Source organism: Furipterus horrens, unplaced genomic scaffold (assembly GCF_987537825.1).
Source record: "Furipterus horrens unplaced genomic scaffold, mFurHor1.1.pri manual_scaffold_11, whole genome shotgun sequence".
Taxonomy (NCBI): domain Eukaryota; kingdom Metazoa; phylum Chordata; class Mammalia; order Chiroptera; family Furipteridae; genus Furipterus; species Furipterus horrens.
Window position 1 is genome coordinate 57,344,265 of NW_028327181.1, and position 20,130 is coordinate 57,364,394.

General features: G+C 37.2%; 1 protein-coding gene across 1 annotated transcript in view; it reads left to right on the forward strand.

Annotated features, from left to right (window-relative positions):
- UBE2G1 (ubiquitin conjugating enzyme E2 G1) overlaps positions 1-20,130 on the forward strand; it is a 103,990-nt gene that overhangs the window by 63,338 nt on the left and 20,522 nt on the right. The window contains exon 2 of the mRNA XM_090291526.1: positions 9,293-9,395. Coding sequence (XP_090147652.1) covers positions 9,293-9,395 — 103 coding nt within the window. The remainder of the gene's footprint in view (positions 1-9,292; positions 9,396-20,130) is intronic.

Consider the following 20,130-nt stretch of genomic DNA (forward strand, 5'->3'; position numbering starts at 1 on the left):
ACTGGTTATTAAAATTGTTTAGATTTCAGGGGTACAATTCTATAATACATCATCTGTGTGTTATGTATTCATCACCCCAAGTCAAGTCTCCCTCCTTCCCATTTACCCCTCTTTTACCCTCTTGTACCTCCCCCACCCCCTTTCCCTTTGGTAATCACCATACTGTTGTCTGCTGCTTAATCCCTTCACTTTTTTTCAGCAGCCACCCAGTCCCCCAGGCTCCCTTTCCTCTCCTGTGACAGCTGTTTGTCTGTTTTCTGTTGTTTATGATTCTGTTTCTATTTTGTTCATTAGATTCCACATAGAGGTGAAATCATGTGGTACCTGTCTCTCTCTGACTGGTCTGTTTCACTTAGCATAGTATTCTCCAGGTCTATTCATACCATTGCAAAAGGCAATATTTCCTTCTCCTTTTTTCTTCTTTTTAATGACTGAGTAGTATTTCATTGTATAAAGGTGTCACAGCTTTTTTATTTACTCATCCACCAGTGAGCACCTGGGCTGCTTCCAAGTCTTGGCCGTTGTAAGTGATGCTGCAGTGAACATAAGGTTGCATGTATTCTTTTAAATTAGTGTTTTGGATGTGATTTTTTTTTATGTCTTAAAAATTTGGGGGGAGATAAAGTGCTTTATTAAATAACTATTTTAAAGTGGTCCTGCATATCTTCCCAACTCCTTTGCTCTTAAGAAATTTAATTAAACCAGGCCTTCAGAATTAACTCCCTGATTCTCTTCCCAGCAACTTGGCTTATTAATGTTCTTGTGTGCTTGTCACTCATATATAGCGTCTGGAATATGGGTTTGAAGGGACCATAGTTTCAAAAGTATTCTAGTATAATTTACACAGAAGCATATACCATTTTACAATTTTAAATATATTTTTATTGATTACTAGAATTTTTTTAACATGAAAGAACCAATAGATATTTGGTAGGAGATATCTTTCCAACATCTTATTTACTTAATTACTCTTATAATAAGTAAAAGATAAGTTTTTATAATGATAGATATGGCCTTTTAAGATTTTGATCATTTAAATAGAGATAAAGTAGTAATAATCAAACTTGATCTGATGATAAAAATGGCATTTTTCCTTTACTTTAAAACATTCTGGTATATCTTGGGTTCCATGAGGTAAGAAGAATTTCCAGAGAATTTATGCAGAGTTAATCACTTACACTTAGATAATTAGACAAGCTCGACATAAGATATTCAGTGTGAGAGTATTTTTGTGTTCATTTCATGAATTACACACTTTAAGAAAGTAGAAATACTGTTTCTCTAATATTTATAGCTATTATTAGCTACTGAGTACCAAATTCTTTGCTGCTAAATGCTTTATGTACATGACCCTGGAAGACAGATATCATTTTCATTTTACAGGAAAAGAAAATAAGCTTCAGAAAGTTACTACCTTGCTCAAGTTCACTTGGATGAGTCTTGAACTTAGCTCCATCTGACTCAAGACCTTGGTCTTCATCATCTGATTTTCATGACTTTCTCCAAAGATTAAAGGCAAACCAATCAACAATGAACCTTGAGCACCACTCAGCATCTCTCTGTGGACTCTTCTGATTTTTTTTCTATTGTTTTTACTTCAATAGTATCTGCTGTAATTTAGAAATTTCTATCTATTTAAAGACATAGCTAAAGATTATAAAATGTACTTTGTCCACATGTATACTACATGAGAGAGAAAGGTGCCATTCCAATACAATCAGTCAGTGGTAGTGCTGGGCATTAAATTTTTTGAAATTCTGCTTATCTCTTCATATGCAGAATTGATGCATTCTTTCATGAGGCCACTTTTAATATTTGAATCTAAGATAAGTGATGTAGTGAAATGATATAATTTTCTTTCATTACCCTCAGTCTTTGATTTAAGAATTACAGCCTTGCTTTGAAAAGCAGGCCTTTTTCAGTGACTCATTAAAATAATCATGAACTTTATTCCACTTATTTTTGTAGTAGTACTTGTGTCCTTCACCCTCTTTTAAGAACATCACATAAAAGGTTAATGATGCTAATATTAACAAGCATGTAAATTGTATGATAATCCTAAATAATTTATATAAGTTAATAAACTAATGGTCACTATAGAGAAATATAAATCAATAAAGTCTGCAGAAGATTGGAATTCCAAAAAGCAAAACTTTTCCTACATTTTACAAATGAAAAATCAAGGGGCAGGGAAGGTGGGGAAAGTATTGCTCCCATTTCTAATATGTAAGAACCGTTATTTATCTAAGAAAATGTTGGGTTATTTCTTCCCTTATGGTCAGTTTTACTAAAAGTTTGTCCCTTTGGTATGTGGAATCCATAAAAAGGCCTGAAGCTATTTTCAGGTTAGTTAAGTGTCAAAAAACTTAGAGCAGCCTTGCTGAGTGCTTCATTATCTGCCATTGCAGGGTGAGAGCCACACTGTGTAACTCATTGATGCAGGGTCTTGACCTTCACAAAGTCTGTATTGGCATCTCAGTTATTATTAAAAAGTCTCCAGAGTCATCACCTTCACCATTGGCAATTTGTTCTTGGCAAAAGAAATCTCAGCTTCCAACAGCTTTCTGAAGCTGGTTAAACAGGTCCCATACACCCTTATTTATTACACACAGAGAGTATATATGGATATGGAATAAGGTCTCCTTAACTCAAGTTATATGAGTGCAGTATATCCTTCTTTTAATTTTATTCCATTTTGCTATTCATTCAATTATGACACCAGCTTGATATATCAGCTACATTACTGGATATTGACTAGGGTACAACTGCAGAATACAAAACTGATAAGAGAAATGTAAGTTTTCATTAAAGGGCAGAAAGTGAATCATTTCCAATGGTTAACAGCAGAAATGCTTAGATTCTTTACTTAGCTCTCTTTATTGAATTTTCCTCCTAATGTGAGATTTAATTTAAAATATAAAGGAATATTATTGCCGGAAAGGTTTACAGAAATTGCTTGCAAAATACCTTTTTAGTTTCCAATATGCACTTCTCAGGGTGTCACAAAAATTTAAAAATAAGGAAAAGCACAATGAACACTACAAGTACAAGCAAAGAGATATCTGTTTCCATGGGGGGAGCAGGGCAAAATTAGGTCATTTTGAATCATCCAAAGGACTGTTGAACTCATTTATTAATGCAGTTGGATAACATTTAGGTATGTGATTAGTCATTGAAAGTATTTATGCCATACCATTCAACTCACTTTACCAGCATTTCTGTTAAATTACTTGAAATGTCTTTGAGGTATAAATTTTTTTACACAAGAATGGTGTACATGCAGGTGGGGCAAAAGTAGGTTTATAGTTGGGAGTACACAAAACACAACTTATTCTTGTATTATTATTTATTAATTATTGTATTATTTTCCATATGAATAACTGTAAATATACTTATGCCCCACCCTGTGTACACAATAATACCAAGGCAACCTTGGTTCCTCAAGCAAAACAAAATTTTAATGTTCCATCTAAGAACATCTAAATCTTAAAGCCCTAAAAAGTTGGACTTAAAAAGTAGCAGAAGGTAAAACTTACGTTAGTGTGAAAAGCTCCTTATTATTCTCTGTGGGAATTGAGCCTAGGAAGGCCAGGATAATCTGACTTTTGGCAACCAGAAACAGTTTTCACAAATGTCAAAAAAAAAAACCCAACAAAAACAACTTAATCTGTAACAAACTCAGGTGTGTATTGAGACAAGTAGCTGTTTTTAAGTGTGCATTTTGGTGGTATTTAGTGTATTCACAATGTGCAACCACCATCTCTTCTTAGTTTCAAAACTTTTTCATCCTATTAAACACATACCAGACTTCTGGCCAAGATGGAGGCCTAGACTGACTGACACGTGCATCTCCCTCCACAACTAAGAAGGAATACAACCACCGTAAAACCAGAAATAACCAGAAGTTCCAGAAAATAAAGCTACATCAAAGTCCAACTTGTGAAGTTATAAAGAAGTGGACAGCGGTAAGCACAGATGCCCATATTTAAGGGGAAGTGAGAAGCGCCAGGGGAGCACCTCCAGCTGTAGTCCAGACGCGTCAACTCGTGATTCCAACGCTGAGGAAGGCAGACCCCCATTGCCTCGGACTGTGAGGCCCAGAGGGCGTGGGGACGAAGGAGGAGGCTCCCGGTCTCTCAGTGGAGAGTGAACGGCAGGAATCCATCTTGGACCCCCAACCCCCACACAAAGCACCACAGCGTGGTGAGAAGGGTCTCCTGGTTGTGATGAGTGCACAGGGCTCTGCCCCCTATAGCGTAGGAGGTATGACAGCCCCGCCCAAGAAGGGAAGGTAAACAAACCTTTCAGGATGGCAGGGATAATGTTAGAGATCCCAATCACGCAGCTGACCAGACAGCAAATACATGAGTTAACGGATGAACAGATAGATAATCTTTCTGAGGCTCAGTTCAGAGCTATAGTTATAAGACAGCTTACAGAACTAACAGCAGGACTTAATCAAGACGGAAAGAATGAAGGCTAGTCCTGCTGAAATGAACAAAAACACATGTGAGACAAGTGGTGAGGGAAGGAAAACCAAGGATCAAATCAACAAATTGGAACGTAGGGAAGGAACAAACAGTCAACCAGTGCAGAAAGAGGGAACAAAAAGTGAGGGAAATGAGGAGAAGCTCAGAAACCTCTGGGACAACTATAAGAGAGCGAATATCCAAATTATAGGGTTGCCTGAAGGTTAAGAAGAATTAGAAATTGAAAAATTATGTGAAAAAATAATGAGGCAGAACTTCACTAACTTGGGGAAGGAAATAGACTTACAGGTCCAGGAAGCACAGAGAGTTCCAAAGAAACTGGACCCAGGGAGAACCACACCAAGACACATTATAATCAAAATGTCAAAAATTAAAGATAAAGAGAATCTTAAAAGCAGCAAGAGAGAAGAGAATTATGTACAAAGGGGTCCCAATTAGACTATCAGCTGATTCCTCAAAAGAGACTCTGCAGGCAAGAAGGGACTGGCAAGAAATAGTCAAAGTAATGAAAATCAAGAACCTACAACCACGATTACTCTATCCAGCGAAGCTGTCATTCAGAATTGAAGGGCAGAGAAAGTGCTTCCGGACAAAGTAAAACTGAACGAGTTCATCAGATCCAAACCACTATTACACGAAGTGTTAAAAGGACTTGTTTAAGAGAAGGAGTATCAAGACTATGAACACTAAAATGAAAACTGTATTACAACAACCAACAACAGAAGCTAGGGAATCGAAACAAAGGCAAGCTAAGTAGGCAACGAGATTGGAAAAAGAATCATAGGTATGGGGGACATATTAGGGGGAGGTCAGCCGGGAGGCGGAAGGGGGAAAGGGAGGGAGATGATGCAGGAATTAAGCATAGTAGGAGGGAGTGGAGTAGACAGGAAGATGTTGAAAAGAACTATATGCACAACCAATGGGCATGGACTAAGGGGGGGGCAACCGGAAGTGGGGATCACTGGGTGGAGGGGAGAAGAGTGAAAAGAAATTGGGACAACTGTAACAGCATAATCAATAAAACATTAAAAAAAAAAAAAGATACCTGTTAAGTACTCACATTCCGTTACCCGCTCTCCCATCCATTGGTAGCCTCCGTTCAGCTTTCTGCCTTTGTGCGTTTGCCTTTTCTGGCTATATCAGACTCACGCACTATGTGACTTTAGTGTGTCTGGTCACTTTCACTTACCCTGTTGTTTCTGAGGTTTGTATAAGTTGTGATATATATCAGAATTTCCTTCTTGTGGCTGATATCATTTCATTGTATGTATATACCATAATTTGTTTATGAATTCATTTAATGGACATTTGGGTTGTTTCCACCTTTTTACAATTATGAGTCATACTGCTCCCTAAAGATTTGTGTGCAACTTCCTATGTGGACAGTTGTTTTCATTTCTCTTGGGTATATACTTAAGGGTGGGACTGCTAGGTTATAGTGGAACTCTGTGTTTAATTTTTTGAAGAATTGTGTGTGATTTTAACCTCCATATCACCAGACTTGTTTGATTATTCTATCTCCTAAATATCCCTGTTTTTCACCATTATTCCCACTATGTACCTTAAACTAAAGTGAGGGAATACTGCACACTTTCCAAGATTACTAACTTCTTTTTTGTTTTCTTTGTCATCACCATGGCCTTATTCTGTGTCATCTTAAACACACCTCTAAGTTGGTTTTTGAACTTGTAAATCTTACAAGGTTACCTCATTGTTTTAAAAACAAAACAAAACACAAACCCAGAGGCTTATCATATTAGCCTTCTGGATAAAGTCTAGACGTACATGGCTTACAAAGGCTCTTTCTATTCAGCCCTTCTGTCGAGTTTCAACTTAATACCCCTCACTTTGTTCTAGCCGGATACTCATGTCCATATTTCAAGTTTTTGTATATGTTCCTCTAACTCTAGCACCTCCCCCCACCCAAATCCTTTGTCTTGTTTCAGATGTCTCCTCTTTTTAGAAGCCCTTTCTGTCTCTTCATGATCATAAGGTGCCCTTCTTTTCTGCCCCTCCAAACTCCTGTACTAATTTTGGAATGTTTACTTCACATTGTGGAAATTCAGAAGCTGATAGTTAAGGGCCAGGTGACATAGTGCAGACTCGACTCAAAATATAATTAATAGGAATTCAGAAGTCAAAGAAGATTATTTGGTAAATTACATAGGGAAGGCCTCATGGAGGATGGTGTTACTTGAACTGGACTTTGAAGGAGACATTCGTAAAGGTATGGTAAGGATCTGCAGCTATAGGTAAATTAAACCTGTTGATTATCCATGCGTGTAGACCTTTGTGGACTCATGCTAGGAACAAAAACCATGACAAAAGTGAGATGTTGGGCATTCTTCAACATGCCTTATGTGTTACAGTATTCCCTCACTTATCACGGGTATTACATTCTAGACCCCCCGCGATAGGTGAAAATCTGCTAAGTAGGAACCTTACATTTATTTTTGTATTTATATATATTTTAAGGCTTTATAAACCCTTCCCACACACTTATAAACCATTCCCAGTCCCTTATTAACCTTTCCCACTCCCTTATTAACCTTTTCCACACTTTTATAAACACTACTTATGTTCTTAAGCATATTTTACACTCTTAAACCTACGTAACTTTAACAACATATGCAGTACTGCAAAATTCCACGATAAATAATTAAATTAATATTTTTAAAAATCCCGCGATACAGTGAGGCCGCGATAAGTGAACTGCGATATAGAGAGGGACTACTGTACTTAACATGAAACAAGCAGTGGACACAATTACTCCTATGGAAGAAGAGCATAGAAAGAATGTACAAACGATTTTAAGAACTTATGATGTATTGGAAAAAGTGAGAAGTGATGATACACTTTATGGAAATATCCTAGGGTAATTTTTGAGCATGTATGCTATTGATAATTTCAGAGTTTACCCACCTGCATTTATAAAACACCCCTAAACTTCTTATGGAAAATTCAACAACTAGGTGATTTCTAGTTAAATTATAGAATCTTCCACAAGACTCTTGTATACAGTGTTGGAGAAATGCACTGTGTTTATTTGGATAAAGATTGGAAATGAGATAACTCTGTTTGGAAAATAACTGCCTGTTTTGCAGTTGTCTGTGCTCTACCCTGTCCCTTAATTGACAGTAAAAGTGGGACTGTCAGCTCTTCCTGTAGTTAGCAATTGGTGTTTGTATACGTACACAACATAAGATTAAAATGTAATTCCTATGTTTGAATTTTCAGTATCTTCTTATGTCTTATAATAGCTATTTAAAAGTAAAACTGCATTTCTTATTTTATGAAATACAGTACTGACTTAAAGCTATTTATAAAAGTGTACTTTGCCTGTTAGGAAAAAATATTAGACTTATAAAAAATCTCCCCTTAAAATTTGAGAAAAGAAGCCATTCATGTTTAAATAGAAATAAACTCACTTGGGCTTTCTCTATGTTTCACTGGCATTTTGGGGTATTAAATTTTAGTTGAAATAATACCACCTCTGATTCTTCAAAAAAAATTAATATCTTTCTCAGTTACCAACACACTTTTTGTTCAGTGTTTTATAGCACTTTCAGTTGTAGTATACTTACTTTTATCATTAGACTAAGCTCCTTGAAGAGCATGGCAAGAATTATGAGAATTACAAACCTGTTCCGACTCCCAGCAGGTTCTTCCTGAGCTGTTCTCCTCTTGCGTGGGCTTTGTTTCTACTTCCAATTTCAGCCAGTCAGTGCTCCATGTCTGAGCTTCCTAGTTATTGATATATATTCATACTTACATACTATCATGGTTGTGGTGATAACTTCACAGGTGTATACATATATCAATATTAAATTATATAATTTAAGTATGTGTAGTTCACTGAATGCACATTATACCTCATTAAAGCTGTTAAAAAAATTCCTTACATGATGCCCACCATCAGTAAGTCATTATTACAGTAAGCCTTGTGTCTCCAGCAACTATTAGACTTTGCACTCCTCATTTGCTCTTCTAAGGTCCACTCTTGGCCTGTGTCTCCCAACCTCACTAGTCCTTTGCCTCTGTTCTTGTCCCCAGCCTCCATCATCCTCCATTTATGCCAGAGCCACTCTCTTTGGAAGAGAAAAATCTTATGATTATAGGCTCCAGGTATTATTCTTAAGCTGCTCCTGAGTGTTGGAAGTTGTGGCTGGCAGAGGGGTCAACACACACAGGCAGGACACATGGAGCCTCTCTGTTCTCTCTGTGCTCAGAGTCTGATGGGCCACACATGAACATCAACTGTAGGTGTGTATCCCCAAGATTATGGAGGAGTTGTCATATAGATATACAGATAATAGTATAAATGAAGGTTGGTTAAGCTCAGGAAATTCCAGTGAAAAGGTGGTAGGCACTCTTGGTATTTCTGAAAGTGCACCCAAAAGATCACAGCATAAGAATTGCTTGAAGTACTGGTTTAATTTCCCTCTGAAACAGTTTCTTAGGGATGGCCCTGGATATCTGCATTTTAACAAGCTGTCTACAGCACTGAAGAGCTACTTAGAATGGTGGTAAGAACCTAGCTGGAAACCAGGGAAGAAGGGGTAGAAAGAAGTAAGAGGGCAGTAAAAGCTGATCTGGGCAGTTTGCTTTACCCATTGCTTCCTTGTGTTAAAAGAGCTGGAAATGCTTTGGTCATCAGGTAGCGTTTTCCTAATGGATCCATGTATATCCACGTAATAGTTTAGAATTAATGAGGTGTATATTCAAGTTTTGTAATTTATCTGTTAGGTGGAAATTATGTGCCTTAATTTTAAAGTTTTAATTAAATTTTTCTTTCTCCACAGAACTCAACAAAAATCCAGTGGAAGGCTTTTCAGCAGGTTTAATAGATGACAATGATCTGTACCGATGGGAAGTCCTTATTATTGGTCCTCCAGACACACTTTAGTAAGTACAGTGGAGCTCTTTTAATTAATTAAAATGTGAACTATTTTGGCAAACTGAAAAACTTTTTTTTAAAAACAGGTGAAATGGCTTTGTTTAATATGATTTGTATCGAATGATCATGTCTAGGGTTTTTATGTCCTGCTTGAAACCCTAATGTCTAAAACCTGTTGCTTTCTTGAATATATAATATTTTCAGAAATTCAGATATTCTCAAAACCTGGGATAAATTTATTCTAGAAAAACCATCTATAATGTGAAGTTATATGTAAATAATATTTTTTTTTTTGAACTTGTATCCCAGAAATTGAATTGGTTTGTCAGGATGGGGAAGAAGAAAACTCTTTATTGAAATGTTTCTCCATCCCTTCCCTTGTGCTTTCCTGCCTTGCCTCCAAAGGGAACATTATGATTTTAAAGAGAATGCTTTATCATTTGTAACATTTTGTCATTTTAATTAAAGCATACTATTAATCTGGGAGATTTCATACAGAGCATAGTGTACATATCAGTGTCTTAAGCAGGCTGGAAAGAACTTTCAGGATCATTAGTTTTTAGTGGTTCTCTAATTGGGTCCCCACAGAATATTGGTTAGAACCAAGATGTTCTCACCCTAAAATGAACTCAAGATCATCTTTTCCCAATTTTTAAAAGTGATTGTTTCACTTAGTCATTTTTAGTTAATCACTATTAACTGATGTAAAGACAGGCAACAGAATGTAGTGGTATCAAAGAGCGATAGAAAAAGAGATGGAAGTTCTTAAATATTTCATGTAATACATTTCTAGTCTTGTTTTCTGCTCCAAGTGTTTACAGACTAACTTAAACTTAGTAATATTTACTGTTCTATAAGAGGGATCATGACTACCTTGTATCTGATTGGTACAAGTTCCATATTTTTTGTAGAAGTTGAGGTATCGAAAAAAAATGCAGTGGCCTTCTCAAAGCCATACAGCCAACAGACAGTAGGGACAGATCTAGATCTGAGTTTCTTGGAGACTACACTTCCTCACTCAACGGTGGTTCTTAATGGTATTAAGCAGGCGAGCATTTGGATGCATCAGACTTATGTTTTCCTGATCGTCGGGTGGTTTCATGTTAGGTGTTCTAATATGGTAACTCCTTTTCACCCCATAAAATATATGATGGAAAGAAAATGCAGAGCTACTTCTGAACCAGAGTAGACTGGTATATGATATACAGAGTTGAGCTGTAGTGTGGATTTTTGGGTTTTCTATACAGTAGTCTTGAAAAAAAAATTTTGTCAAACGTATTGCGAATCAAAAATTTTGTTGCTGTATTTCCCAATGGTATGTTTGCATTGTAATTGTTGCAAACTAAAATAACTCAAGTTAAAATAACCACTGTGTTAGTTTGGTAGATAACAGTTATTGAAAACCATTCTAGAAGTATTTCCCCACAGCCTTAATATTATTTGAAAGCTGATTTTTTAAACTAAATTTTGTACACAAAACCATACATATAACCTGGTTTATGAGCCTGATAAAGTTCAGGTCTATTTTTTAGGTTCTTTAATCAAAATGCATTGCATGAAGGTGTATTGCATTGATATAACTGTGTTACTCTTACTGTTGATAGGAGAAAATGAAAGAAATTTTTCTAAACTGACATTGTTTTCATAGAAGATTGGTTAGGCATCTAGGCTTAAGCTTCATCTCTAAGTACCTCACAGAATTCTTTCCCTTTTTCCTGCAGTGGTGGCAAGTATCTCTAAATATTATTAGCTGGTCCATATATTTTGCGTACCTTCGGTTTCACCAAAGATAACCACTTTTTAATACTCATTTTACTAATTAACAGACCATTATTTCCACCAATAAAAACCTGTTTCTGGCCTTCAGTATACATTTAAAAAGTGCTGGCCGTTAGGTATGAGATGTGGGTAGCAGAAGCATTTGCGGCAGCTCCTTTGGAGTGTGGATCTACTGATGAACAGTTGACAGCTGCTTGCGCACCGACCTTTCCTGATGAAAGAGAGCACTGACAGCACCTGTGCTGTAGTTTAACCTCATTGCCATTGGTATTTTGAACATCCTATGAGTAGTGAAGCCTTAATGCAGTTGACAGACATTATAATTAATGGTCATCCACAATTACCTGGATCTGATTTCTTTTAATTAATGATCTTTTCTAATTCATGTGCTGGAAGTTATAAAATTGTTTTTAAAGCCCTCAAAAAAGAGGCTTAAGATTTACCGCCTAAGATTTATTGAGTTTAGGCTCTCCCTTTTGGCAGTATCCTACTTAGAATGGTTGCGAAAGGAAGCATAACACCAGCATTTACGCTACTCATTCATTTAGTTCTTACATATTTTTTGAGCTCTCTTATCCTAGATGCTGGGAGCATGTAATAGTCACTGCTTTCAGAGAGGTAGTATTTGAGAAGACAAAACAGATCATTGCATAGTCACTTAGTACCCTTTGGTGATAGCTATGATGGATAGAGCCTGAGGTATTATGAGGAGTTATTGGGAACATGGCAGGTTTTGAATGTATCAGGGAACTTTTTCCAGAGGAAAAGATGTCTGAAATGGAATCGAAGAGTTAGTAACTGTGGTAGCTATTAGGCGTTTTGGCTACAAGCAATGAAATCTGATTTTAACTGCCTTAGAATACTTTAAATAATTTGTTGTCCTGACACAAAATGGTTAATAGCAGCTTTGAGAATTTCAGAATATCACCCAAAGAAAGAAGAGAGGTAATTTCTTCAGCAGACTCTGCTTCTTGTCTCATTTGTCAGAATTGAGTGACTTGCTCATTCCTTACCCTGTAACTGGCAAGGTGAATGAGATTGCCACATCTGGTTTAGATTAGTTATTCTGGGATGGAAGAGATTTGGGGCTGTCAACAGCAAGGTAAGAATTAATTTAGACAGATATTCTGGCACTGACAGTGAGTGGTGGGGGTAAGTGGAAGGGCAACTAGGGGTTAAGCATTTCATAGGGAGAGTGCACACAGGGCCTGGAGAAAGGGCTGGGACACAAGGGTACGGCATCTAAGCAAAGTGGGTCTAAAGGGGTGGAAGAAATGAGGTTGGGTAGGGAGTTGAGGGCTAGTTGACATGTACAAAACATGTTAAAAGTTTGAGTTTATCTTTTGTCCTAAAGACAAAGCATCGCCATTGAGAAATTTTACATCAGGAGTTATCAGTTAAATTTATATTTTAGGATGTGCGTTGAATTACTAAGTATTGTAATTTTGGGATTATGGATCTTATTTCCCTCAGTTTACTTGTACTTTATTTCTGCCACAAAAATGTGTTTTAATAACTTTATTTTTTAAAATGTCTATAACATAAAAAGTGGACTGGGGGTTTGGGGGCTGCCCATGGCTGCTTGAAGTAGGGAGGTCACCAGCCTTTGCTTAGGGAATAGAGAGAGGCTGGACCCTGAGAAAGGCGGAGGAAGTTAGCTAGGAAGGTGTAAGGAGAGGAAGGGTTTTGTAGAAATAAGCTTCCTAAAATGCTACTAAGAATCAAGTATCAAAAGTCAAATATTTAGTAGTGTTTGTTGATTTAACAGTAAGGAAATTACTGGTGTTCTTGCAGTTATTTCAGTGGACTGAAGAGGGTAGGGGCCAGGCAGTTGTTTGAGGAGTGCTTTTGGGAGTGAATACATAAAACTTAAAATCAGTAACTGCCTAGGAAGAGAAAGAGAGGCTGATAATGGGGGTGGGGGTGGGAGTGAATACAGGACTGAAAGTAAATTGATGTGGGCTTAGATGGTACCCAGGCCTAAGTGATTAATTCACCACTTAATAATTAGATAATTTATGTAATAATAAAAGAATTAACTCTGTACTAAACTTCTTTAAAAGCTGCTGTGATATTTCATGGTGGCATTAGCTTTCATTTAGTCACTAGAGGGCAGTCCACATTCTTCACAATTTATGTAATCAGCTGGTATATTTAAGCATTACTTTATTTGAGACTGATAAGTTACCATGAGTGTTAATTTTATCATTATATTTATCTTTACACAGTGTTGAAATTTAAAAAATTTTTATTGTTGACACTATTGTAGATGTCCCCATTTGCCTCCCCTTGCCCCCTCCTCCCAACCCCTGCTCCACCTCAGTATTGAGTTTTTATTACTTCTCTGTTCATCTTTCTAGTGCTGCTAAGAATCGATTCTTGAGACTTTCTATGAAAGACATTCTAAAACAAGTGTGATATACCTGCTGTGTTCAGACTATTGATTATCAAGTAGTGTGTATAGCCACCCGTGTTTACAGAAATAAAAAATTCAGGTAGGAGTTAGCAGTAGGTTTTTAAAGAAAGTCTCGAAGACCCAGATAGCACTGAGTGATCATGTTTATAAATTTGTATTAGTGAATGATGAATGTACAACTTCTTTTATCTCTTACTCTTTTATCACTAATGGCTAGTCTGTTGAAGTTTGTATGCTGTTTTGTTTCTTACCACTGGCAATGGTGTAAAAAATTTGGAGAATCGTAAGACTATATGTATTTTGTAGTATTGCTTTACCTTGAGAGGATATAGAAAATGAAGAGTTGGCTAATGAAATTTTCTCATTAAAGAAATTGTTTTATAGTTTTGTTTAAGACTTAGAAGGATGAGCCATATATTCTGTAATGAAGGGAATGAACCTTGTGTACATATTGCTTAGGAATTGATCAATCACTGGCAGTGCCATGTCATTTATCATTTAGTGCTTAAGAACATGGACTTTGGGGACTATCTTTGTGTAGCTCCCTGACTACTATTTTTATCAGTTGTGTGACTTTGAACAATTACTTAAACTTTGTCTTAGCATTTTCATTTCTAGGTTAAAAACCCTGTGCCTAGGAAGTGTTTGGAATATTCAATGTTCTGTTGCTTATAATAGCAAAAAAAAGTTGGGAGCAATCAAATGTCTTATGATTGTAATGGATAAATTGTGGAATGTGGTAGGTAAAATGAACAAGAGACAGGAATATATATAAAAGAACAATGTTGAGCAAAATTTCAGGTGGCAGCATAGTTCTGTCACTTAAATGAAGTAAATATGGCAGAATGATAGGATTTGAAAAAGCAGAATGGTTCGATCTCTGATCCTTATAAGATTTTTATAATTTAATTAAGAAACAGTAAGGGCAGCCTCATGGAAGAAACTTGAACTGGGCCTATGTTTCTCAGCCTTTTCATATGGGAAACTCCTGGTTGCATACTTTTTTTTAACATCATGCTAGTAATTGTACTATTAGTATCTGTGATGGCTGGTTTGGCTCAGTGGATTGAGCGTCGGCCTGCGAGCTAAGTGTCGCTGGTTCGATCTTCCAGTCAGGGCACATCAGAGAAGGAAAACTCTGACTCCAAAAAACCTCCGCTGCCTTGCGGCATACCTCTTCAGGGGAAAGGCTAAGGGAGTAAACCCCGACAGAAAATCCGGAGCCGGAGTCCCTAAGGCGGTTTGACGTTGCAGTCAACACCGGCAACTCCTGCGGCGCACCTGAAGCCAAGCTGTATTGACTCCGTCTTTCCCTTGGACCCTTCAGCTGCGAAGAGAGGGGGGGTCTGCTGCATGGGCAACAGCAGACCCTCCATATCACCCTGCCCAGGCTCTGTAGCTTCAGCTTCACTGGAGAGGACACTCCAGCGTCATCGCAAGATGTCGATTCAACACGGGAGGAGACAGATACCGTGTCACTCCCGAGTCGGACTGCACAGCCATTCTCGGCGGTGCAGATGGACTCTTAAGAAGCTACACATACATCGTCTCTCGAGACGGACGGCTGCCGACGACGACGACGAGTATCTGTGATGAAGAGAATATATAATGGAACAGAAGATATTTTTAATTCATTGATGCTTTTAAATAAACTTCCAGTTTGCTCATCACAGTAGCATCTTTGTATATTTGAAAAACAGTGAACATGTGGCATGTTAATATTTAGTCTGCAGTGTTTGTACCCTGTGGGTCTTTTGAGTTCCTCTAGTTTGCTAATTTAGTTGTTCACTAGAAGTTGGCACCCATGACTTGGGACCACTGACCAAGACTTTTTTTTTAAGAACAGTATTTCCACAGGTAAAGGAGTCCACCTATAGGAGAAAAACTAAGGAATAGCATAGTTGGTTCAGAATGGGTGAGGGCATTGCAGACAGAGTAAGAATTATATGTTTTAAATGGTTTAGGATAATCTATTAATTAAATTTGATTGACATTTTAAAGATTGAAAATAATATGAGACTAGGTGATTTTTTTTATGATAGGGGTTCCAATCAGCTAATATAAAGAAAGATCTTAGGAGGATATAATCAATCAAAATTTAAGGAAAGCTAACTGAATATTGAGAAATGGCCTCACCAGTGGAATAAAGTACTTGGGTTTGTGGTAGCTGTTTTGATGTTCTTTTACATTAAGTTTTGGCTGTTTTCTATTTTGGGCTTTCAAACTTTTTTTTTTTTTTTTTTAAGATTTTATTTATTTTTAGAGACGGGAAGGGAGGAAGAAAGAGAGGGAGAGAAACATGGATGTGTGAGAGCTACATTGACTGGTTGTCTCTCACATGTCCCGAACTAGGGACCCAGCCCACAACCCAGGCCTGTACCCTGACTGGGAATTGCACTGGCAACCTTTCGTTTGCAAGACGATGCTCAACCCAATGAGCCCCACCAGTCAGGGCATTCAAGGTTACTTTTTATACTTGAGTCCAAGTGTTCAGGACTATTTGGTATTAATGATCTACCTCTCTTTTATTAACCCTCTCTCCAATTTTGCTTTTTATGATCAGAAAAAGGTAATAAAAATTAATACTTGCTGTGGTTAAAAAGTGTAGCTATACTGAAATATACAAAGCAGAAAATAAAAGACCTCATAATCCTGTGCTCGAGAGTTAACCATTGTTATGTATTGGTGTTATGCTTTAGACATATTTCTATTTGTTTGTAAACATACCCCCACATTTTCTTCTTTTAAAGACAAATGGGTTTATCGAATAGATTTTAAAAAATTTTAACAATAAATTGCTCATATCATTTGTGCTTATTACTGATATTTTCCTTGATATTTTCCTCTGCCACTAGAATAAGTGCATGAAAACCAGTGCTCTTTAATGTCTTGTTCAGTTATATCCTTTTACATAGGACAGTGCCTCACACAAGAAGATAATCAATGTATGTATATTCATTGAATGAAAATCATTTAATGAATTGAGAATTCTGTTTCTCACTGATCTGAAACAAACATAATCATATTGCCCTGCTCTGATGGTATATACATTGAACATTAAAAGAATCTGATACTTGAATTGCTGTTGCAGTAAATTTGTCAATGTGATAGAGGGACAGAGTGGCTTGTTAAACTTGGATAATCAACTAAAATCTTTCTCAAGAGGTAACATTTAAGTTGAGTTCTGAATGATCAGGGAAGACAGATATTTCAAACAGAAGATGCAGCCAGTACCAAGGACACAAGGCAGGACTGTGGCCATTTTTTGCCTCATAAGGTTGACTTCATCTCATTGGTTTTCATCGTTAACATATATGACTCATTGTGTTATTTTAATAATTCTTCAAGCACATTTCCTAAGTAAATTGCAGTGCTTTGGAAGTGCACTGATAAACAGTAGTCACTTGTTGCATATGGCTATTAAAATTAAATGAAACTTAAAATTCAGTTCCTCAGTTTCACTAGCCATAGTTCGAGTAGCTGATGGATACCATAGTGGTCCACAGAAATATAGAACATCTCCAGTGTGTAGGAAGTTCTGTTGCACAGCACTACTTTGGAAAGTCACTAGAATATAAACTCCTTGAGAGACTTTATACTTTGTTCATTGCTATACTCTTAGTGTATGACACATAATAAAGCTGAATAAATATTTGTTAAATGATGAGATAAGTAAATGGATGGATGAATGTAAAGTCAGCACATCTGTTCCCAAATGAAATGTGTATAAACTCTTGAGATGAGAAAGAGCTTGTTGTGGTGCATTTTTTTTTTTTTTGTCTGATGTCTAATAATTTTTGTTCTGGAATGTAAAGCTCTTTTTAATTAAAGTATAGTTGACATACAATATTATATTAGTTTCAGGTTATAATATAGTGAGATATATTTATACACCTTAAAAAGTGATCAGCACAGAAGTCCACTATCCATCTGTCACCATACAAAGTTCTGGTGATATTATTGACTGTATTCCCTATGTTGTACTTCAGATCCCCATGACTTATAAATTTGTATTTCTTCATCCCCTTCACCTTTTTTGCCCTTACTCCCATTTCCCAACCCTCTAGCAGCTATCAGTTTCTCTTTATTTAATTTCTGTTTGCTTTGTGCATTTGTTAATTGTTTTTAGGTTCCACACATAAGGGAACTGATACAGTATTTGTCTTTCTCTGATTGATTTCACTTAGCACAGTACCCTCTAGATCTATCCATGTTGTTGTAAGTGGCAAGGTTTCGTCCTTTTTCATGAATGAGTAATATTCCTGTGTGTGCATGTATATCTCCACTTCTTTATCCATTCATCTATTGAGGAACACCTAGGTTGCTTCCATATGTTGGTTATTATAAAGAACACTGCAGTGAACATAGGGGAGCATATATGTTTTTGAATTACTGTTTTGGTTTCTTCAGTTACACACCAGAAGTGGAGTTGCTGGGTCCTTCTTTGTCTCTTGCTTTAGTCTTTGTTTTAAAGTCTATTTTGTTTGATATAACTATTGCTATCCCAGCTCTTTGGGGTTGTTTTTTTTGTGTTTTTTTTTTTTGTTTTTTCTATTTTTATGAAATAACTTTTCATCCCTTTAATTTCAGTCTCTGTGTTTCTTTTAATCTAGAGTCTCATGTAGGCAGCAAATATAAGGGTCTTGCTTTTTAATTTTTTTTATCCATTCAGTCATTTTTCCAATGGAACACTAAGTCAGTTTACATTTTAAGTAATTATTGATTAATATGTACTTATGCCCATTTAAATTATTTTTATACTAGATTTATAAGTGATTGGTCTACTGTCTTTACTATCTGTTTGCCTTTACAAGTGAGATGTTTTTTTTTCATATTTTTTCTTATTTCTAGTTTTGGCCTTTCCTTTTCCATTTAAAGAATTTCCTTTAACATTTCTTGTAGTGCTGGTTTAGTAGTGGTGATGAACTCCTTTAACTTTTGCTTATCTGAAAAAACCTTGATCTCCTTCTATTCTGAATGATAACCTTGCTGTGTAGAGTATTCTTGGTTATAGGCTTTTTCCCTTTTATCGTGTCACATGTATTGAGCCACTCCCTTCTGGCCTGTAAAGTTTCTGTTGAAAGTCAGCTGGTAGTCTTAAGGGCAGTGTCTTGTATGTAACTGGCTGTTTTTTTTTTCTTGCTGCTTTTAATATTCTCTCTTTAACTTAAAACAATTTAATTGTAATGTGTCTTGGTGTGGATCTCTTTGGTTTCATCTTGTTTGGGATTCCTGGACTTGGATGTCTGTTTCTCTTGCCAGGTTAGGGAAGTTTTTAGCCTTTATTTTTTCAAATAGGTTTCTGTCCCTTTCTCTCTCTCTCTCTCTCCTCCTTCTGAGACTCCTATGATTTGAATGTTAGTACTCTTGATGTTGTCCTAAAGGTACCTATGTTATCCTCATTCTTTTTAATTTCTGGTTTTGTTTTGTTTTTTTAATCTTTCAGTTGGGTGATTTCTGCTATCCTGTCTTCCTAATTGTTGATCCATTGTTCTTTGTCATCTGATCTGCTGTTGATACCCTCCAGTGTAGTTTTCTTTTCACTTGTTATATTCTTCAGGTACAATAAGCCCTTTTTTATAATTTTTACCTCTACCTCAGTTTCACTTAGTTATTTTTCTGGAGTTTGTGCCTTGTGTGCATGTGGTTTTTTGTTTGTTTTGGTTTGTGACACATTCTTTTCTCTCCTCATTTTGCCTATTTGTTTCAGTGAATTAGGTAGGTCTTAATAAGGCCACTTAGTAAATAAGTATCCTTAATTAGTTGTCCTGTGGGGCCCAGTGGTGGAAACCCCCTTGTCACCAGAGTCAGGTGCTCTAGAGATGTTCCCTGGGTGAACTAGTGTGGCCTCCTGTAGTGGCTGGGCCACAACTTTTATGGACACACTGGCAGGTGAGGCTGGTCTCTGGCCTGCTGGCTTTGAGACCTGGGCCACAACTGTTGAGGGCTCACTGGTGTGCAGGTCAGGCCTTCCTTCAGTGTGGCTGGCTATGAGGCCCAGCCTTGCTGTTGCAGACATACGGCTGTGTGCTGGTGCCGACTGAGGCTGTCCACTGGGCGTGGCAAGGCAAGAGGGGTGCTAGCCTGGGTGGGGCCAATAGTGTTGCAAGGTTAATGGAGAGTGTTAGAAATGGCACCTGCCGGCACTTCTGACTGAGGAGAAAGTTCAATAGATCCTTGTTCCTCCAGCACACACCCTAAAATTAGTCAATGTATCATCCTCACGTATGACCTAGATGCTTTTCAAACTGCTGCCTCTATGCCAGGACTCAGGAAAAGTGCAACCTGGGTGTCCTGCAGCCCTTTGGCTCTCCCAGACCTAAGCTCCGCTGATTTTCAAAGTCAAATGTTGCGAGAGTTCCTCTTCTGGTACAGGTCCCAGGGTAGGGCTTGGATCCTTGCTCTTTGGGGACAACATCCATGGTTTTGTGATATCCCTCCCACTTGTGAGTCACTGCATGGGATGTGGGAGGAAGGGTAGGTCCTGACTAGACTTATTCTCTACCCCTTCTACCCTGAAAGTTTCAGTGTGGCTTTTTCTTTATATC